This window comes from Coloeus monedula, assembly GCF_965178545.1.
Source record: "Coloeus monedula genome assembly, chromosome: 5".
Lineage (NCBI taxonomy): Eukaryota > Metazoa > Chordata > Aves > Passeriformes > Corvidae > Coloeus > Coloeus monedula.
Genome location: NC_138785.1, coordinates 38,140,347 through 38,163,626, shown reverse-complemented (window position 1 = coordinate 38,163,626; position 23,280 = coordinate 38,140,347). Strand labels below are relative to the sequence as shown.

General features: G+C 42.5%; 1 protein-coding gene across 2 annotated transcripts in view; it reads right to left on the bottom strand.

The window, feature by feature from the left end:
* GALNT7 (polypeptide N-acetylgalactosaminyltransferase 7) overlaps nucleotides 1-22,482 on the bottom strand; it is a gene marked incomplete at both ends in the record, with an annotated part of 69,651 nt that extends 47,169 nt beyond the window's left edge. For both annotated transcript variants that reach the window (XM_082281713.1, XM_082281714.1), the window contains one exon: nucleotides 22,357-22,482. In XM_082281713.1, the coding sequence (XP_082137839.1) occupies nucleotides 22,357-22,482 (126 nt within the window). The remainder of the gene's footprint in view (nucleotides 1-22,356) is intronic.
* Nucleotides 22,483-23,280: the final 798 nt, after the last annotated feature.

Sequence of the window (23,280 nt, the reverse complement as noted above, 5' to 3'; positions counted from 1 at the left end):
GGTTGGAAGAAACCTTAAAGATCTCTCACTTCCAGCCTCCCTGCCATGGGCAGGGGCACCTTCTACTAGACCAGGTTGCTCAAAGCTCCATCCAACCTGGTCTTGATCAAGTGGGACAGAACACAAATAAAAAAGCATAAAAGCAAGTATCTCCCTACATACTGCGTATTTTCAGGTGTGTTTTTGCTCCTTGCTAATTAAATGGCTTTTTTTGTTGCATCCAAGTGCAATTTGTCTGGTCCCAAGGAACCAGACCACAAGAGACCTGCCTGCACTGATCCTGGCTCTCTTCGTGACACAAATTGAGGAAAGACAAATACTGTACATCACACAAGGTAAGTCAGTTTAGGTTAAGCACTTAAGACTGATCTAATAAACCACCAGCTGACCCACTGACTGTAGAACAGTCTGCCACCAACTGCTCTTCAAATATCCATAACCTTCCTTCTCTCTCTGCCCAACAGATAAATTTCTACATACTGCAGTCTACATTGTCATTAGCATGGCATTTCAACTACGAACTTCTGTAGAGTATCACCCACATTAATTCATTCTTAAACAGAGACTGCAGTGACTCAGGCCTCCAAGCCAACAAAAAAGCACCTGTTCATTACAGTTACCCTCAACTGCACCATATGGGTTACTGTATCATAGATGAGACTCCACACAAATGTAAAAAAAACCCCAAACTAATTTGTATGCCAGTTGACTAATCTCATGCTAAATTCAGCCATTTAACATTTTATTGTATTTTAGTTGTTCAAAATTCTGTTCTTACAGCCAACCCCCACAAAGAGGCCAAAGAGGAGGAGAGCACTGAACCCTGGGGCACAGCTCTTCTACTGCAGCACCAGGGAGAAAATCTGTCCCAGGTAAGCAAAGCCCATCAGACCCTGACCCGTCCTTCCAAGATAAAGTCTAGTTTCTTGTCTAGTCTTGAGAGGACCCAATCAGTTTCAGTTTACCTTCTTTTCCTGAAGCTGGTCTCCACATCAAGTCTTAGGAGATGTCAAGGTGCCACTACTCACAGAAAGGCCAACACGTATTGCCTAAAAAGTTAAACCTTTTTTCCTCAGGAAATCTCTTCTGAAAAATGGACTGCAGCAATGATGGCCCAAAGTGCAGGGTGTTTTTATCCTGTCTCCTTCCTCCAAGTGATTAGGAGGACCACAGGGCTATGTGGCTTGGAGCAATACAATCAGATTTTGAAAACAATGTTTAATCAGAAACATACCTGAGCTATAGCATATTGCTTCATAATACTTTGACTAACTAACACCTTTCTGGCCTATGATGCAAGAAGAAAAAGGGAAACATACCATAATTAGACAACTGTCCACAACTTTTCTTTTTAGAGGGATTTTACGAATGCTTAACTGGATAAACTTAAACTTAAATGCATAAACTTATGAGTATTAAGAACAAAATGGCCAATTGCATGAGACCCCATCTCTACCAGAGCTGACTGTAAGATGTAAAAGGGCCCCCAGATTTCAGATTTCATGACTCTTGGAGTATTTCTTACCCTCTTTATTAAAAAAAAAAGCATTCTTTTTTTCACTGTCTTTGCATTGTAAAGAGAGGCTAGCAGAAGAGGACTTTTTTTTTTAGTAATGTAGATTACTAAAATAGTACTCACACACTTCTTAGAAGCTTAAATTACCTCCTTCCCAAGATCCCCAAGATCCACAAGACTATGCAACTTTAACAATTAATAAAAACAAAGAGGAAAAATAGCCTGAATACCTGAAAATAGTGTTGTATTGATGTCTTAGCAAGTAGTATATGCTGATCCATGTAGGTTTCCTCTTTCTATAGTATTACTCTACTGCTGCCACATGCGTACACTGTCAAGTGCTTGGCAAACAATTCCCGTAGTTTTTACAATCAAATGGAAGATAAAAGAGAGAAAGAAGACATGAGAATGAAATAGATTGCTGCAACATTGCCATAATCCAGAACACTAACACCTCTATCACTCGGACATTTTGTCTGGTAGTTTCTAATTTCACTTATGCACCCTGCGTATCTTCAGCCACATCACCTTGTACCTGTGCCTGGCAGCTGGTCCCAGCCAGTACTACACTTACACTCAGTGCTTTGCTGCAATTGCTAGGAACTTTATTCCACAGCCCTTAATAGTTCAGCAGTGACAAACATCTCCTTCCCATCCCAAAAACCTCACTCATCTTTTTTTTCCTGGGAAGCTGTGCCCTCCAAGGTGAAAGGCTTTAAAATACAGCATCACTCAAGAGCTTCAATACAAGATTTGTTCTCATCACTACATGTCAACATTAAATGAAGCTTGTGACCTTTCTAGTTGAGTCATTGTTCCTTCCACATTCTGTTTCCGCTCTAGGAATATCCTTCATGTTATGCATATGTTTCAATGAGATCCTAAAAATAGAACTCATGTTTATTCATACGAACATTAGGGATTTTCAAGAACTTCTAAGATGTCCTCTGTCCAGCTTCATTTCCTTCCAAAAGGAAAAATTATTCTCCTTTTCCTGTGTAGCACTATTACACAGTGGACGAGGAAGGAGCAAGGCTTTTAATTTTACCAAGACCAAGCCCATTTTAGGAATGTTTTCTGTAAATTGAAGAAAGAAATAGATAAAACTGTTTCTTTTGGACTGAAACCACCAAAATTTAAGTAATTCAATTTTAAGTTGTAGAGATAAGCAGGTGAAAACAAGCTGTGCTGGTTTTAGCTGGGGTAGAGTTAATTTTCTTCCCAGTGGCTGGTATGGGGCTGTGTTTTGGATTTGTGCTGAACACAGGGCTGATAATACAGAGATGTTTCTGTTATTGCTGAGCAGGACTAACACAGAGCCAAGGCCTTTTCTCCCTTTCACACTGCCATGCTGGGGAGGAGACTGGGGGTGCACAGGAGGTTGGGAGGGGACACAGCCAGAACAGGTGACCCCAACTGACCAAAGGGGTATTCCAGATCATATGGCATCATGTTCAGGATAGAAAGAGGGGGGAAGAAGAAGGAAGGGAAGTCACTGTCACATGTGATGAGGCTCTGCTCTCCTGGAGATGGCTGAACACCAGCCTGCCCATGGGAAGCAGTGAAAGAATTGCTCGTTTAGCTTTGCTTGTGTGCATGGCTTTTGCTTTCCCTATTAAACTGTCTTTATTTCAACCCATGAGTTTTCTGCCTTTTACCCTTCCAATTCTCTCCCCAGTCCCGCTGGTGGGGAAGTGAGTGAGCGGCTGTGGGGGCCTTGGCTGCTGGCTGGGGTTAAATCACAACACAAGCATTCGCTTTGAATTAAAGGATTTACAATATATAATCCATAACTTTGCTATTGATAAAATCCAACTTCTATCATTTTTCAGAAACAGCCTCAGAAAGAAACAAAAATTATCATCAGTTGTCACGTTCTAAGTGGCTGAGGCCAGCTTCTCCGGCCCTGCAGGCATCAGCTATGAACACTGCACTGGTTCAAGCCTGCAGAAGAACTTAATTCTTATTTCTCAATCATCTGGGACAGATGGATATTTAAAAATCATGCATTTCTTTTATATAACTCAGCAAGTAAATGACATTTACAATACAATAAATCTATCACTAATGGACACGCTTGATCAAGGGATGCAGTTTTCTGTGATGTATCTTGTCTGCCTCAATTTTTAAAGACAGATATGTCAATCTCATTTCATATTTCTTGCTATTAAGGAGCAAACCGCATGATTAGATTTTCATTTATTTTGAAATATTGTCACCATTCTCAAGCTTTACCATAGTCTATTTCTGTCTTTTTCTTTAAATTGCTTTTTAGAATTTGATCAACCCTACCATTTTGAAAGCTTCTTCAATGAAACAGCCAGCTAAAGCCAAGAAGTGCATTGTATGCAAATTATACATATAGTCTAAAATCTGCTTCTGCAAGTTTCATCTGAGCTCCCAAAAGATTCCAAAAATTCAGGGTATCTATATAATTACCTTGTGTACTGCTTGACTAGATAACAAAAGGGAAATAACTTGTTATCAATTGTGTTCTCTGCTATTTGATCTCATTTTTTCTTGGCCCTTCATTCCTGGTCTTTCCTACATAGGAGAATGTGTGCCAATAAATTAGTTATTTTGCCAATAAATTAGTTATAGTCTACTGAACCACTGAGGTAAGGTAAGTTCTTATCTGCATCAAATATTTAAAAATCCCCCAAAAAATCAACACAGTACATGCATTCGAAGCATAAAAAAGGAAAAAATATCTGCAACAACACTAAACTAGTAAAAACAGATTTATTGAACAGACAAATCAATCTTGGAAAATAGACTACTCTTTCTGTGACATATACAACTAGTGGTATTGTTTGTTTTGCTGTGAAGTAAACATGAATATCAAAATCTATCTTACAGCTTTGTTTTAGAAGCCACATAATGTATTAGCAGAGCCAGGGTATCTGCAATTTTTAGATAGCCAGCAAGAATGCTATGATATAATCCACAAACTCCCTTAAATGGACTCCACTGAACCAGCCTGTTCTCCTCTGTGCTTCCAGCTTTGCACATTTGTCTGTTGTGTGCACCTTGCCACGCAGTATCTTTTATTTGGAGCATGGAAGCCACCGTGGGCACCTTGAGGCCACGGGGCCAATCAAAAAGGCAGACATGCTGCACCTGAACTTCAAGTAATTGCCTAACTTGACATTTAGTTTGTTATGATCCATGGTGGTGCCACAATATAAACTTGAAGCTACATGAAACTAACGATCAAAACATTACTCTCCAAACCAACTTTGGGAACTGACATCCCACTGCCTTCTCTTAACACGGTACCAAGGATTAACTTCTAGTCCTGAACATCTTCTGAGGGACCTCCTTACATCTGTCAGATCCTGAAGAGACTTTTAACGTGACTTTTTTGTTTCCAGCTCAGGTACACTATGGCTGGCATTTCTGACCACACATCTGGAGAAGATGCAAATGAACTACTTCTCCCGTCTGCACTGTCTCCTTAGCAATGGGACTGCAGCACTCCACTGTTCAAATTAATGGGCATACAGCACACACAAAGAAAAACACATAAGGCTCCTTCTTGCTTGGAAAACCTGGAAGTCAGTTTTCTCAGCACGGTGCCTCTGTCTGCAGGATACCCTCACCATCCAAACAGCACAGCAACAGGTATTTCTCTGAAACAACACAATCTTCTCAACAAATGCTCACTTCCTGTAAACATTTTTGTTATGAAATCTGAAGTTCTGGCAATTCGGACTCTCCGTGTAAATACTGAGAATGGAACATTGGCTAAAAATTGATCTCAAAATGACAGCGAGCCTTTCCTCAGGGTATAATCACCCCAGTAATGCTGTTTCCATCTGGAGTGACTTCCACAAGCCCTAAGCATGTGCACTACTTGTGGGTTTCAAATGGGGCTGCTAATAGCTGCATTTATGCAAACTGTGCCCTTCACTTACTGCATCTAACATGGAAGAGACATTACAAAGTCTGCTTATGATCTATCTAGTTCATTAAATGGGTGTTTAAATTGGAACACAGTTCACTGAATCAAGACCTTTACGTGCTAGCCTTGCACTTCAACTTCGAACAAAGACAATTTTGTTAAAGCCTGTCAGAAAACTCAATCCAAAAGCCCTCTGCAGTCCCTGGGAAAGAGAGTCTGTTGTCTCTAACAGCAAAATCTGGCCTGCAGCTGGAAAACGAAGAGTCAGTAAGGCAGTTCATACTTTAGTCTGACTGGGGAGAGAGACAGTGCCTCCCAAGAGGAAGAATGGCAAAAGAAGAAAATTGTCAGTGTTTCAATCTCCAGTATGAGAGAGAAGTTACATACATCGGCCATCAAATACCACAGAAGGATGAACTGGCAAATGTACCAGGACAGGACAGTAAACAGTATAGAACTGTTTACTGTACATCAAAACAGAATCAGCAAAAGAACCCAAAATCCACAAGGATGATACTCTAATCAAAATACACACACACAAAAAAAATCCACTGTGTTTTGCTACTGTTCAATAACCTGCAAAACTCTTATATTGAAAATGGTAAGGAAAAGCAATATAAAAGAGCTCCTTCTGTAAGAGACAATGCATTCCCATGGTTGTCAACCATGCCAATACTACAGCTGTCAATAATCAGTTGCCTTTTGGGATGAGGTGCTTTCTTTTCAAAAGTTCTTACACAAAAATGACAACAGCAAATCATAAGAAGTATATGCTCTGTTTAAAACTGTGATATGCAAGTTATGCAAATCAACATTTTCTCAATATATTATCATCTGACATAGACTTGGACAAATACTGTAAGTTAAGATAGAGAAAACCAGATTGATTCACTATCCCACTAAACACTCCCAGTAAATGATAAAAATAAAGCAAAACAAATACACAAACAATACAAAAATTCCACCAAAACATGGAACTTTTGACTTTTCAATTCACTTCAATTAAAAAAAATAACAGCTTAAATATACGCTACTATGCAGCTTTCCATTTTTAATAATTTCAACAGAACAGGAACAGCATAACTCTATGCATCTCTTTAGCTGTTGCTTCAGACATAGTGTTTTACCTGGAAATAGCATATTTTCCTTTTGTTTGGTATAGCACTTCCAGTTCTATAATTCCTGACAGTATATCTGCAACTGCAGATTTGTAAAGGATGTCAGATTTATATAAGATGCGGCAAAGGAAAAAAACCACAAATAAACACTTGCCCATTCTCCCTACCAAGTGAAGAGGCTCAAAGCTAACTTTCCCATTTGATTTAAAAACCAAAGTTTGGAAGGCTTCTGAGTGTCAACATTGATGCATTACAGGGATGTTTATCTTCCCATCACTGCAGATATACAGCAAAACCTGAAGGGGATATTTTCCATCTCGTCTGTAATGAGAACTGTGGAACAGCAGAAATATGAATTACAAGATGCACCTAGTTCTTGCAGAAGATTTATCAAAACTGTATCTTTTAGCTGCTGCAGATGAGTTGCCTTTAAATATTTGGTTTTGCTAATTTGTTTTGGATATAAACCTCTGTCTGATAGGTGCTGGATATATCAGGCTGATGTTATGGAGTGGGATGGTTACATTTTTGCAGTCAGTGTACTTCTACACCATGCATTTTTGTCCTGTCTGTGTGCCAATGCAAGCACCTTTACACCCGCACGCTGAGCTGGATCAAGGGCTCCCCACAGACAGCTGCGTGAGCAAGCCAAATGAATTTGGCATCCATAAGCAGGGTAAACACCAGTGCTGAGCTGTTTCAAAACAGGAGTGGGGCAGGAGGGAAGCTGCTGGAAGCGAGGGGTAGCTGAAAAACAGAGTGCCTGGAAGTAGCAAAACACAGACAACACTGCTGCCTCTCCAGCTGTCTACAACCATTAGCTGCGCACAGGCACACAGAGGGCTCAAGGGCTGCCCAGCCCTGCTCCCACCAGCAGTGCCCATCCTCAGAGCCCCCTCAGCACCTCTGAGGGACATCAGAGAACAAGAACAAGCAGAATGGCAGGACAGCAGCTGCCTGACTCGAGAGGGTTTGCTTCTTTTGTACCTTTAAAGCAAGACTACACAACTCAATTACAACACAATACTGAGACCAGAGCAGGGCCAGAGGGCTGGAGCAGCTCTCCTGTGAAGGCAGGCTGAGACACTTGGGGTTGTTCAGCCTGGAAAAGAGAAGGCCTTGGGATGGCCTTAGAGCAGCCTTCCAGTACCTAAAGGGGTCTACAGGAGACAGGGAGAGGGGACTTCTTACAAGGACAAGTGGGAATGGCATCAAACTGAGGGAGGGTCAGTTTAAATTAGATACGGGGAATTAATTCTTTACTGTGAGGGTGGTGAGGCAGTGGAACAGGTTGCCCAGAGAAGTTGTGGATGCCCCATCCCTGGAACAGTTGAAGGACAGGTTGGATGGGGCTTTAAACAAACTGGTCCTGTGGAAGGTATCCCTTCCCATGGCAGGGGGGTTGGTACCAGATGATTTTTAAAGTGACTTCCAATCCAAACCATTCTGTGGTGAACAAAACAAACATGGACAAACCTTCACCACCAAGTTCTTCTCCCTAAACATTTATACTCTTTTGGAGACCTGTTTGCTGTGCTGAGAAAGCAGAAGCACAAAAGGCAGCACACTTACGTCCCTAATGCATTTAGGGTCATATACTCATGGTGTATTAAGAGCATCAGAAAAGAAAAGCAGACTTGCGTGTGTGACTTTTGTGGTTTACTGAGCCACCACACCCAGATCCTGTATCAGAAATAATCCAAGTAGGAGAAGCCCACAACAGTAAAACAGATTATTTTGAGTGGTCTGGGTGAGGGGTGCTGTTCCTCTTCCCCAGAAGCCCACAACTGCTCTCCCAGGAATTCCTGTGGTATTAATGGTAATGCAGGAACACTGTCCTGCTCTACACAACAAAGTATGTTTCTGTTAAATATTCTCAGTGATATGAATCTCCATTTCTTCTTTCAAACCAAATCTACAAACATAGGATTATTTTCTTTCTTACTACAGAACTAAGGAGACAACTGCATGTTCTTAAATTCGTGGAGGAGAGGGAAGACATGCATAACCAGCAGTTGCCCTCCACTAGGAGAGGGCACTTCTCCCGTTTCAGGAAAGCTCTGAGTCTCAATAGAGTCTTCATTAAAATACATAAGATATCAATAGAGTTTTCATTAAAATGTATAAAATATATAAAGAACTGGTGACTTTTCACAGCATGATGATTTGAACACATATTTCTAGGTGTCCAAACTACCCTTTCCTTAGAAAGTGCACCCAAATGTCAGGCAGAACTCCCTTCCATGTACATTCTCACCCTTGTAGCCAATCTTTTATGCCACTACAGCTAGATAAAAAACGGTATTAGGGAATGTGTCAGTCTAGTGCTGGCATATCTTTAGTCTGCAGACAAGTTAAGAAACCAGAACTTTAAAAGCAAACATATTAAGGTAAAGGAACATCATGGAGGCTAACATGGATTGGGATAAAATCAGCACCAGTTATAAAACATTTGAGTTGCCAAAACTGGTCTTTTTCATGCAGTTTAAAGTTTCTTCGAGTGTTACAGCCCATACAGTATAAAGCCAGTTAAGGAACATTAAGGCATGACAGAATTAATAAATGCATGTAGGGCAGAAAATGGACTTCCTACAGGAAAGTTGTTGGGGTTTGGTGCTAGGCTATGAATATATCTACTAAATATACACTGCTGAAAAGTTTCCACTTGTAAAGCCAAATTGACTTACAGAATATCCAAAATCTTAACTTCCTCATCAGTAATACTCGGCTTTAAATAAATGCCCATGCCATGCATTTTAGTAAATATACAAAAAATATGATGCTCTGCAATAAAGAAATCTCAGCTTGGAGAGTAAAACAAGGAAAAAACCCAAACAATTATTTCTGACATGCAAAAGCATTCTTACCAATGAACGTTTTAAGGCATCAGAGTCAAGATTATTTAGTTAAGTTAATAAAATATGTTTTTAAAGCATCAACATAGAAATAGTAATGAATTCTTCTTACAACATTATGCTTTTAGTAACATTAAGTAGTACATTATGGTTGCTAGATAAACCAAATTATAAACAAAAGTTCTGTCTGTTTCTTAGAAATTAACAGCTGTGAAGCCATTCCTGAAAAATTATGATTGCTGGGATTAGACTGCAAACAGGATTTTGACAAGTTACCAGTACAGAATAAATTCTTGCTAATATTATACAAGATAAAACCTGTTCAATCTGCCTCTCCTTTGCAGCAATGCTAACCGGCCAAGTCTACCATTAAAATATTGGTGCTTAATATTTAAGGCAGTGAAGTCTTCTTTTATCATAGACATGGATTGTAGAGTTTAAAATGAGAACTCATTTCTCGCATAAAACCCTTCACATGTTATATCCTGTGACAAACCCATTGGAAGATATATTGGCCAAACTATTAAAAAGTCAAGAGGAGTAGTCTGACCATTTATCTTTCTTCCTTACTTCTAGATATCCATGTCACTTAAAACCTTACTGCAGTGCAAGAAAACTCTTAAGCTGTTGAACAGGGGGTTGTGACAATAAGCCTAATTAACTCCCCAAATTCCCACAAAGAATGAATGATGAAAAAAACCAAAATGAGCAGGGAAAGAAAAGAAATAGAGTAAATGAGGTATTCATCCTTCAGCTGAGGATGAGATTGGAATAAGAACACAAAAAAAACAAGATATGACCAAGACCAATGCATCTCGCTACACTAACGTGGAGTTGTGCTGGCTGCAATCAATGATCACCATCAAGGTTCCTTGTAAGGATCCAACCATACCTCTGTCACCTGATGCAAACATATAGGATTATTTTTTAAAGTTTATTTTAAAGAAGAAAACCACATCCTTGTTTGCAGTAAATATAAATGTTCAGAACTGAGAATCAGTGTCTCACACACCTTACTTTAAGTCGAGCAGCGTCTCTGTTCTCAGCTTAAGAGCAAAACTGGGTACCTCTGATTACCTGCAGTCCCTGTGTGCATTTCACCACACACATACATGCAAGTCAGCTTTGATTTAGAAATTATGCACCCCTGGGAAATATTATCAAAACAAATGCCTCCCAAAGAGGCACAAGGCATCTCTCAACCACAAGATCTAGGCATATGAGAATTGGAGAAAAGGGGACATAGGACAGATGAAGTGTGCTCAAGGACAACAGATTTCAAAGAATTCTAATTATTTTTAAAGTAGGCCAACCCCCAGGATATATCCATTTCATCCAGAAAAATTAATCCAGCCTGCTCCCTGCCATCCTTTTCCCAAGGCCCCTCAGGCATACACAAAGATTAAAAGCTACATGAACTATCCTGGCAGTCTGCTCCCTTTTATCACAACAGCTTGACAACTCCCCTGTCATCACCAGTCTTGGTAGAAGATAATAATGGGAGCAAAACTTGTTAACTCCCTGAGAGGTGACTGATGTGACTATTCATGCAAAAGGCAAGCCTGCTCTCTAAGACAGAAACTCTGCATCTTGCAGAGATTTCTCCCCCCATTTCTCTACACAAAATAATGGCAATGACTTTGACAATTTGGACACCTACTCACTGCTCTGTCAATGAGCACTCAAGGGTCTCATCACCCACTGCCAAAGTTGGGCCAGAGTAACCATCTGCCCCACGTTTGGCATCAAAGTCTTCTCCCAGACTTGATTCCTACGTCATGGATAGCTGCTCTCCTTGAGGATGGTTTTTTCTGCAGATGACCCTGAAGGATGACATTACGCCTGGACCTGCTCAAAGAGCTTCACATCCTCACTGTCAAGTTAACGCTTCTTGGCCTTTCTTAGCCCAAACTTTCCTGTAGTGTTTACATAAATAAAAAAATAACAACTATCTAAGAAAACACAATGAGGGACAGAAGACTCACCAAGACCACACACACGCATCCAAGGAACTAATTCACAGTCTTACTTCAGACACCTATGGCTGGAATAACTCTACAGAGAGTACTCGAGACCACTTTACTCACCTGGTATATCTCATGCTGTAGGAGTACCTCACTTACATCGATTCAAATATCAGAATTTGGAGTTGAAGATCTCCCAACAGCTATCCAAAAGGCAGCAGGAGATTCTTCTCACCCACAAGGAGGAGCTGAGGCACAGGAAACCCATGCAGCATCCTTCTGGATTTGAGGGCTCTTGGCTAAGAACTCTGTGTTTAGAGGTAGGGGATACATTTACTATCGCTAGAATCTCATATTCCATCAAAGAAGCAAACAACAAAACCCCACGTACCACACCTTTCCATCTCTGCCGTTTACTGAGATACTGATTCACGCTATCACTAGTGAAGGTCTTGGCTCTGTGCAGGAGGAACATACTTCATAGAGGGGAGGGAAATAAGGGTAGAAAACACGGAAGAGGTGAGAAAAAACCCAACATATTTCATAGCTGCGGTTTAAAGCTTCTCATAGACTTTGAAATGTTAGAATAATACTGTGGGAGATGGAATAGCAGAGCCAGAGCAGAGGAAGACGTCCAATAAAAGCAATACATTACAAGCCTTGAAGAGCTGACTTCAAGGCCTCATTTAACTGAAAGTGTAGCAAAACTTGTTTCAAGACTAAAGCATGCAGAGAACAATTAATCTTCTCTGAGGAATCCATTAGCTTAATATTGTCTTTCTTGATCCTCCTCCTTCAATAGGAAAAAAAAGGAACTTTTTAAAAGAGGTATCTTGGTTACTTTTTTACAGTTTTGCTTCAAAACGTTATTACAGATGAGACATCTTCTACAGCAAATCTAAAATGGTAAATACTTTCTCTGCCATAGCTAGAATTCCTATTAAATAACTCAAAAGAAAGACATTGCTTAAATATCTCAAATCCATAAAGGCAGGAACTGAGAAATAAAATGGGGTGCTATGCTTTGGCCTTTGGTTCATTTATTAATGCTTAAAAAGAAAATATTTTACCAGGTTAAAACCAAAGAAAATTTTAATCCCCAAATTGTGGCAAAAATGTTTGAATATGAAAAAGACCATATTCAATTTCATTAAAAAGATTGGGTTTTTTTCTGAAACATAGTATCTAAATAATACTTTTCTGCCTTATAAAAAAATCAACTCAAATCAGAACAGTTCTTGTTGAGCCATTTTCACTGCCAATTTCTTAAAAGACAACAAAAATAAGAAATTTTGTGGGCTGAGCACCATCTGCTTATTCTTTAATTTCATTAACAGTTCTATTTTGAGACTGTCACCTGTAAGGCAAGTTTTCCACATGTAAACAACATATAAACCAGTATAGTGTCTTTGCTTTATACCTTCCTTCAATTCTCTCCTGCAGCTCAGAGGTTCACACATCAGTGCTGACTGCTGCTAATTGCAACAGAACGTTCCACAAGGAAAACAAAGGAAAATACATTGTAGCTTAGGAAAGCAAGAGCAATACTAAAAAATGTTACCGCATTCAAGGATTAGAATAAGGGATTCAGGAACACATGGTAAGAGAAACTTAAAAGAAGCACAGGACACCATAGAGCAGCAAGCAATTCGTTTATTACAATAGAGTGAAAAAATAAAAAGGGAATTTGTTTTCTCTGCAAAGAGGTGTGCTTATGCAGGGAGAAGCATGCTTAACTTCTGATTAATGCAATTCTTTTTAAAGCATCATCTCTGAATTACAAAAAGTAGCCATTTTTGTCTCAGTAATAAAGTCTGTATGCAGCCTGGTAAGAAAAGTATTTTATACCCACATGGGAAGACCATGGGTTTTCAGAAATTTCAGGAATTTTGTGCTATAAAATGCACCTGTAGGAAAGCACCAACATATTTCAAAACCAGCTCACACTAAGCAAAGAACTCGGGTTTTTCAAATTTCAGGCCTTTTTCAGTAAGGAAACATTTCAAAATTGTTTGATCCCAAGCAAGGGGAACACCATAAGGAGGCTTATTCGAAAAGCAAAGGTAGAATACAAGTATCAGCCTTCTCCTCCATAACTTTGTACAGCTATTAAAATACTCTTTTTCCACAAAAGCACGTATCTTCTCCACAAGCTCCTTCACAGAGCAGGAGGCTACAATCAAACTGATAAATCCTAATCTGCCATAAAGCACAATCTTAAACCTTTTGCTTAAGTTTATAGAAGCCCACTCAGTTTATTTTTTTTCTGCTACAGCCTGTATTAAGTGAAAAGCCAGAAAACCCCAAATCCAAGTCTAAACAGTAGCACAGGTTGTGAGGACATGCATGCTGCTAGCTGCTCCCCTTTTCTGGGGACATCTTCCTTCCTGAATGCATCACCTGAGCACTGCACTTAGTAATGGGGAGGGAAACCTCACTCATCAAAATTGTGTCTAACCTAATGCACTGTGGGGCAGAGGTGGACTGCTAAAGGCAGTTTCAAGCAAGATAAATTCCCTCTGATTCACAAAAATCTTAAAGAAAACTGATGGAGGACGTGGCATTTGGACCAGCATGAGCTCAGTTGGAGTTGAAGCTGACCAGAACTGTGGGGGACAATAAAAAGATTTTTTAAAAATACATTGTTAAAAGGCAGTGCAGAAATGACATCAGCCTGTTCCAGGATGAGGACAGTCACCTCACAGTCAGGGATATTGACAAGGTGGAGATGTTTAATGCCTTTTTTGCCTCTGTCTTCAACACTGAACTTTCATGGTTATGAAAATGCTGAACTCCCAGTTGACCCTGAAGTTCTGAGGAATCTGCTGCTCCAGCTGGATCCATATAAATTTATGCGACTTGATGGGATTCATCTGAGAATACCTGAAAGACCTGGTTATATCATCACAAGGACTCTCTGGATGATTTTTGAAAGGTCTTGGGAATCTGTAAATATCCCAGTTAACTGGAAGTTGACTAACAATGTTCCAATTTTCAAAAAGGGCAAGGAGGACCCTAGAAACTACATGTCTGTCAGTCTCACTTCAGTGACCGGTAAAGTTATGGAGAGGATTATTCTGGGAGCTATTGTAAAACACCTGAAAGACCATGCAGTCACTGGTCACAGCCAGCACTACTTCACGAGGGGAAACCCTGCTTGTCAAATCTGATTTCCTTTTATGACAAGGTAACCCAAGTAGTTGATCGAGGGAAGCCAGTCAATGTAATCTTTTAGGATTTCACTAAAGCTTTTGATATCATCTCTCAGTATCCATCTGGACAAAATATCCAACACATAGCTGGAAAAGCATCTGGGTGGGGCAAACCTGGATGTACATACAGCCTCCTGCTGTGCTTCCCGGTGTCTAGTCACCAGGCCCTTGGGCTCTTTGTTGTACAAAGGATGGCAGTTCCCAGCCTCTTGCCTGGGGCACCTCTGCCCCCCAGAGCCCAGCTTGCAGCTCCAACTGCAGCAGCACAGAGCTACATGCACTATATGTATTCCATAACACCATCCTGAGGGGCATCAGGCACAGCATCACCACCTGGGCAAGGGGGGGGATTGTCCTGCCCTGCTCTGCACTGGGGCAGCCCCACCTTGAATATGGTGTGCAGTTTTGGGCACTGAACACAAGAAAGGCACTAAACTACTAGAGAAGACCCAAAGGATGGCCACAAAGGTGGTGAAGGGCCTTGAGCAGAAGCTGTATAAGGAGCAGCTGAGGTCACTTGGTCTGTTCAGCCTGGAGAGGAGACTGAGGGGAGACCTCACTGCAGTTACAACTTCCTCACAAGGGGAAGAGGAGGGGCAGGCACTGATCTCTTCTCTGTGGTGACAGTGACAGGACCCAAAGAAACGGCATGATGCTGTGTCAGGGGAGGTTTAGGTTGGATACTGGGAAAAGGTTCTTCACCCAGAGGGTGGTTGGGGAACAGGCTCCCCAGGGAAGTGGTCACAGCACCAACCTGACAGAGTTCAAGAGTTTAGACAACGCTCTCCGGCACATGGTGTGACTCTCTGGGATAGTGCTGTGCAGGACTGGGAGTTGGACTCAATCATCCTTGTGTGTCCCCTACAACTCAGAATACTCTGTGATTCTATGTTGCTAATTTTAAACTAATCATCCAGAGTAGACATTTGTTTTCCATACTTACAGAGTCAATCTAGTAATTAAATGTAACTGTTGCCAGACTTAAAGTCCTCTCAGATTATATGGCCTAGTTACTGTAAAAAGCATCCTCCCTGCCCCCCCAGGTAGAAGTCAAACCTATTAATGTAACAGCTTATCCTGTCCTATTTCCACTTGGCAGTCTCCTGTAATGCTGATTTAATATCTGACAAAAATAGGACAAAGACGCTGTCATTTTTCATTAAAGAACGTCAGCTCAATACAAGCAATTTTAACTCTGCTGAGCTTGGGTTAGGGAAGGTGAATGCTGCTTGGCCAAGTGGAGAAAAATCCACATATCTACCTCTGGATAATGCTGTCATCCTGATGACCCAATGACTCTGTTGCAATAACTAAATTTACTAGCATTAGAATTTCTACTACTTCAGCTTAGCCAGTCATATCCACCAGCTTTAAAACCAAAAATTAACTATTACCTAGAATTTTATTTAAAAGAGGAATTTATTACATTATTACATGCTATTTTCAATGCCCCACTATTTGGCCACTAAGTAGCACAAATTACCACTTCTGTTTTGGTTCCCCCCCCCCCCCCCCCCCCCCCCAAAAAAACCAAATTACAGCCTACCAAGTCCATGGTGTTGATCCCAATTTCTGTGATCTTACTCACAGCTTATTCATTAGGTACTGCAACAGATTAATAGATTTACCTGTGTGATTCCCAAAACAGACACAACTGCTAAGCTTTTGTTGAATTATCTTACCTAAGTGTGCAAAGTCACCTTTCATACTATGCTGACAATCCTGCCAAATGTTCCCTAGATACTCTAGATCCCTCTTCTCCTGCAATGGGATTCTTGAAAAGCAAATGCCAGTCTTAGCTTAAGGTCTTTGATTTTTCAGCTGTTCAGTTCTTTTATATTATTCACAAATGGTAACACTTGGGGCTAAAATAGGACAAAAAGAATATTGTCATGCACACAATGGTGCAAAACTGCTCCTTAAAGAGGATTAGACATATACATAATTAATAGTCTTGAGATAATAACGAGTTCTGTACCTAACTTAATACAAGGGTTTTTAATGATGAGAGAGTTTGAGAGATTTTTAATACAATCTATACATGTATACTAAATTGTAGGTATCATGTAGGTTTTTTTTTTCCCATTTCTTCACATTATTTGCTCTGTGGTCATTGATTCTGCAACATAACTGGAAGCACTTATCAAATGATTTCCCTTTTACTGTGATAGGGATTGGGGTTTTTATACCCTCCCAAGGGTAAGAGATTTTTACAAGCTTTTTCAAAGCGAATTTAGATAAAAGCACATAGTAAAAAAAATTATCATTTAATATCTCAAAACATTTTGCCTATTATTATTGCTAGCAACACAAAAGATTACTGTAAGAAGTGATGGTTACTTTCTGCAATAGCAATACTTTGGCTATAGCAAGCTCACTACCTCACTGCACATGGTCTTCAAACCAAACTTGTTGAGCACGAAGAGTTTGCCAAGGTGTTAATTTCTGGTGAATGTCACACAAGAAGTAGTGACTTACTACAGCTTTGATTGTAGAAGGCAGTGTGGCTATGTCTAGCCCTGCACCTGTACAGAGCTTTTCATACCCAGGTGATGAATGATTGTGCTCAGCTTTCAGATAATGCCAGAGTAGCAGACCTGATGCAGTGTCCTTTGTGTTGGTGTCACTCAACTACAGAAAGGCAAACCAGTGAAAAACGTGACCAACATGTAGATAACTATACAAAGCAATTGGAGAGAGATTAGTTTGTCGTTTAATCATTTGTGTAGCACCATGTATCATGTTTTTACCAAGTTCAGAAAACTCGAATCCCTTCATTACTGAACACCACTGTCCCTGTTACATCAGATTTATTATCTTATTTCAATTCCCACCTTTCCTTCAGTAATGATATCAACTTCAAATTCCTGTGTCTCAGTTTCTGTTCTAAGCACAGTTATTCCTTAGAGGGAAAGTGAACAATTTCCTCTGGGATTTCCATACAAAGAATCTAATTTAAACCACAATAACACTTCAAGTTCAGTCTGCAACTTGTCATTAAGATCTCAGTGACAATCCAGCCAAGGTATACAGGATATTAGCAGTTCTTAAAGTGGGGGAGAAGGCGTGTCACCAGAAAGCTCAGAAAATGTCCATTCAGCTTTTATTTCTTCTTTTTTTCTAAAGCTTCTGCCTCCACATCATAAATTCTCCACCTTCTATTGGCCATGTGGGAATTGTAATGTTTAAACTTGGCAGTTGGTGAAGGCCCACAGCCACAGCTGCAAGACTGCAAGATCATCATCTGGTTTCCTGAACCAGAGGGATGTGCTAGAATTGCAACCTGACCAGGGCATGCAGCAAAGCCTTCTCTCCCTATCCAAGGGCAAGCACTCTTCCCTCACTCTGGCATGGCTGCCATGACATCTGGCAGCCAGCTGTCCTGGTGGGGAGATGGGAGTATAAATGTCTAAGGGTGGGAGACTGACCTCACAAGCTCCTGTTAAGCACATCTGGTACCAGAGATGTGCACACTTTCAGGGGTGGTAGGAGGAAGGGGACAGCTGTTGTCCAACTACGTATGCACAGGAAGAAACACTTGCAACACAGCCCAGAAAGTCTGAGAACTATTGATATACAAGTAAGACCTAAACAAAATCCCAGTAAAATCATGTCACCTACAGACACAGAAAATCAAATGCCCTCAATATATGGCAAGTCCATTGGTGGCTCAGGTGCAGTGACTAAGGAAAATACTGAAATTACTGTAATGCTTCAAATCTGAAGCATCACATTCCCAGACATAAGGCCAAGCAGCCTGTGCCAAGTTTTCAGGAAGCTCTCCTCATTGCACATGTGAACAGGACAGACTATGGAATATATTTTCTGGGTTTAGCAATCTCATCACTACATTTCTGCCTTGTGCAAGGTTGGGCACACACTTCCAGCAAATCTTTTACTACCTTACCAATCTCCCTCTGCACTCTAGGAACACACTGGACACTCTTCCATACTGTTCTTCATATGGACAAATGAATAGGGTTATTTGTAACTGGTCAAATTTGGAGAGTTAAAAGTTCACCTACAGTACATTTACTCCTTTAAATAAGCTTTCAACTTTTCAGTAACAAATCTTTCTTTACTGTTTCAGCCCATTGGTTCTGCCTGCTGTACTACCTACTCCTTGACAACACCAGCTTTAAGGCTGTACCTCTGAGGCTGATCATTAGCAACACGTCTCGCTGGAGACCAACAAATACTATAGCTGGGATCCCTACAGCAATCTTGTTACAATGAATAGCCTCAGTGGTGTGATTGAACATGGTGTGATTCCTGGGTGTCCCATGCAGGACCAGGAGTTGGAATTGATGATCCTGATGGGTCCCTTCCAACTCAGCATATTCTGTGATTCGATGATTCTCAATCATTCCCTGCTGGCTCCAGAACTGTGACCTCTTGATCCAGAAGACCAGAAGGTATCAGAAAACATCCAAAAGACACAACATGGTAATCAAATCAATGATTCTACCTAATTTTTTCTCACAGCCATAAACAAAGTCCCTGCCTAAATATTTGGTAGCCTTGCAATCCTCACTATCAGATAGCAGGTATCCTTACTTACACGAAAGCAGATGTGCACTTAAGACTCTGAAAACAGACCTTAATATATTTTCATTGTTTCTATTTGATTTAGATTGGAAACTGAAAGTTCTTAAGGATCAGAGTTAGTTTACTGTCTTTAGAGATTTCTGATAGTGCAAATGAATACTTAACCTCTCACTCCAAATCCCACAAGCCCTTTTTCCTCAAATGTATTCTTGGAGGAAGTTCCACAGTTGGGTTACCCAGAGAATAGTTCTGTCCTCCCAACTTCTGCATATGCGTCAGTGGGAGTCTTCTATTAGAAAGAAAGGCGTTATCTCCAACTATCTGTATTACTGTTATTACCACTTTGTTCTCATTTCCTTCCTAAACAGCCACTTCTCCCCTTTCATTTTTATTTTGAAAACTCTCTGTAAATTAATAATTTTTAGTTTCCAAAAGACCTCTGAAATCTTTTAAATCAGGAGAAAGAAAGGTAACACAATATTAGATAATTATAATAATATTAGGATAATTTTTTTAAAGGTACATAGTTATAACATTAAAAGATCTTCTGTATTACCCATTGTCTGCTGCTGTGAGCAGGAAAACATTAAAGGTTATAAACGTAAAAAAGAACGACACAGCAAATCTTTTCATCTTTGCATCTGTAATGCTTGGTGTTATTAAAAAATGCCCAGAGTTACAATGCAGAGAGGAAAAGGGTACTGCCTGAAGTTAAAAAAAAAAAAAAAAAAAGCTAAAAAAGCAAAATTCTATTTTAAGCTGGTACTGTCTGACAAGGAATTTCATATTTGTTGGCTAGAGCTTTTAGTGCAAGAAAAGGGAGGATGGTGTTATACAGGAAGATTTATCTGTCATCTTTAGCTTAACAAACTTCTGGGCAAATAACAACAGAGCAAATACACACATTTCTATGACTGAACAAAGTGCATACCACTGCATTTACGAGGAGCAGTTAAGATTAAACTCCTCCTTCCCTTATGCTGAAGCTGTACCAGGGCACAGTCTGTTCCCAGGTGTTGCAGGGAGCACACTCCAAGATACAAGCCCAGCTCACAGGGTCAGCTCTGCCTCTCCTAACACAATGCAGGGTATGCAGCAACTAACCTCCAGACATGTTCTTGGGCTCTGACAGCTTCCCAGAAATATGCCGGAGCACCACTAGTAGGAAACACAGTCATTGCTGTTTAACTCATATCCCTTACCTGAGCAGCTTCCGAGGTGGAAAGCACTCCAACCCAAAACATGAATTTAGTAACAACAATAATGTTTCTCAGAAAATTATGAAGCAGCATGTGTTACTCTCACATATATCACAATGGCAAGTAAACAGCTGATCTAGCTAATGAACCAGGTATTCTGTTTAGATTTCATCTTTGAAAGTGTTTACTTAATATAATTGTATTTGTTCTCAACAAAGACTGAATTATTTCCTGAGATGGCTGTCATGGACATTTCCTCCTCAGGTCAAGACCAGGTAATCAAGACAGAATGCTGCTTTATCAGAGGCAGGACTGTAAAAGCTCTTGCAATTCCTTTACTGGTACGCAAACCAGCTAAAAAAGGCTTCTGAATTAGACCTCACATGTGAATGGAAGTGATACAAGGATTCAGCTCAAAAGTATCCCAGCAAAAGCCTTTAGGCTCATGAGAAAGGACAACATGATGCATTACAGCACCTGAATAAGCTGGTACAGCACACACACACTAGGGCTACAATACTTCAGTTGTCATCCCAGAACAAGCATCTGATGATGGTCACTGCCCTACACAGCAACGCAACCACAATTTTTTCCCTCTGAGATTGTCACTTTGCATGTCTGTTTACAGTCCTTTCCTGAGCAGGAAAAGTAATTTGACTGGTTTTGATGCAAAATGTCTACTGCCTGACATTTTGTTTGGAGGTATACAAATAAATTCCTGAAGGTTTTTCCACACACAGAAAATCCCACGTTGTGTCTAGAACAGATTACAGAAACTTCACCACTTAATAAACTGCTCATCTCCAAAAAAAAACCACTATGGCCTATTATCTTAGCACTAACTGCCAAGATACAGCAAACTGTAACAGCTTCAGAAGGCAGAGCATCTGCTGAAGGAGTCCAAAGCCATTCCCAGTTTTTGAAAACGAGTTATGTCAACTCACTTTCCTTACACAATTATCCAAAGCAGCCCACTAGAGAGGTCCAAGATCATTAGTGAACACATCATAAAAGATTCCTTTTTAAGATAATCACTGGAAAATTTTATGACTTTACCAAGATTATTTTAATCTTGGCTAATCTTACTTCAAGCCGATCTCCTTTCCTGAGCTCTAAAACAGCTGGTGAAAACGGAAGAATTACTTTGACTCCTTCTAAGACCCTGGTGTCAAAGGGTCAGATTATTTTCACCTGACTAATACAAGGCCATGGCAAGACTCGTACTGCAGATTTGTCCGTCTGACCTCCTGAAGGATTTCTGGAAGTGAGCTGAAGCGCTGCCCACCTCGCATATCATCTGTGCTCCCACCATTTCGGCGTGGGAGACCTGCACCACCACCTGGATAAATCCGGCGCCTTTTGGTTTTCCGTGAGCTGTTCTTAAATTACCTGATCTGCTGCTTCTCCATGGCCAAACCTGCCCTTTGGTTAGTAAAGCGTCGGGAAGCCGATCCGCGGCAGCTAGGTGAGTTGGCGAGGGAACACCTGCACCCTTTGTTGAAGCTCTAGGGGACCCTGGCAGGACACTTACGCAGGAGACATCGGCGCCGTTATTTAGGGACGGAAAACCCCCGAAGGGAAGACCATCCCACGCGTTTCGGGTGCCCAGGGCAGCGCCAGCGGGGAGGTCCCGGGAGGGAAGGGCCCCGGCGGGACTCTGCCCGCACCACCGCGCCGGCGGCGGACACCGGCGGCGCGCTCCCGGCGGGCGGGGGGGCTGCGGCGGCCCCGGGCCGGGCGGGGCGGCGCGGACCGGACACCGGCCGGGCTCGGCCGCCCGGGCTCCCTCGGAACGCGGCGACCCGGGCCCCGCCGCGGGCAGCCCCAGGGCGCGGCGCCGCCCGGGCAGGGACGCCGGCTCCGGGGGCCGGATGGGGCCGGCCCCGCCGCTCCGCACTCCCCTCTCGGGCCTGCAAGGCTCCGCAGGCCGCAGCCCGGGCAGCCGCCCCCCGCCCGCCCGCAGCCGCCGCCGGTCACATCCCGGGCGGCGGCCCCGCCACCCGCTCCGTCGCGCCCGCCCCGGCGCGGCCGCGCACTCACCCGCGTCCGTCCCGGGAGATCCGGCTCCTCAGCGCGGGGCGACAGCGAGGACCAAAGCAGCAGCAGCCCCAAGAAGCTGCCCGCCAGCAGCACGGCGCGCAGCAGGAAGCCCAGCTTCAGCCGCATCCTCCCGCCCGCCCTCTGCCTCCCGCCGCCGCGCACGCAGCGCCCGGCCCCGTGCACCGGCCGCCTTCCGTCCCCCACGGCACGGCACGGCACGGCCCCGCCGCCGCTCCCCCGCCTCCCCCGGCCGCCGCTGCTCTCCGGCAGCCGCCCGCCTGCGGAGGCTGTCCTCTTGCCGCCGCCGCCGCACGTACAAACTTTTTTTTTTTTCTTTCCCCCCCCTCTTTTTTTCTCCCTCCCCCGCGCCGCCCCGGTAGGCTGCGGGCTGCGCGCTTGCCTCCCCGCCGGGCGCAGCGGCCGGGGTGATGCGGAGCAGGAAGTGGCCGCCGCGGGAGCCGCGGTTCCACGTGGCCGCCCCGCACCGGGGCGGGAGCGCCTCGCCCCGGGCCGCCGCTCGCTCCTGCCCCCGCCCCGGCACCGCGCCGGGCGTGCGCTCCCGTGCACCTGCTCCCGCCCGGACCGCGGCTGCGGCCAGCCGCGCATGCAGCCCTCCGGGGAAACAGGGGAGCAGTGGGACACCTCGAGTGGGGCTTGGGCTTTCCCAGTTGGGTGGGCAGCGCTGCTTGGGCACCGATTTGTAAAAATTAAGGTGCAGAGGTTTAACTTTAGGGGCTTTCATAGGCGTAGGGTAACGCAGGCCCATTAATTGTTGTGTGCAGCCTGGGCAGAGTAGAACTGGAAAGTCAACAGATTTTTCTTGGGGATAGCAGATTAAGCACAAGATTACAGAGATGGTATCAGCCCCGTAGCTTGTGCGTTATTTTGTTACTAATTTTCTGCACTGAAAGTTAGGCATCCTAT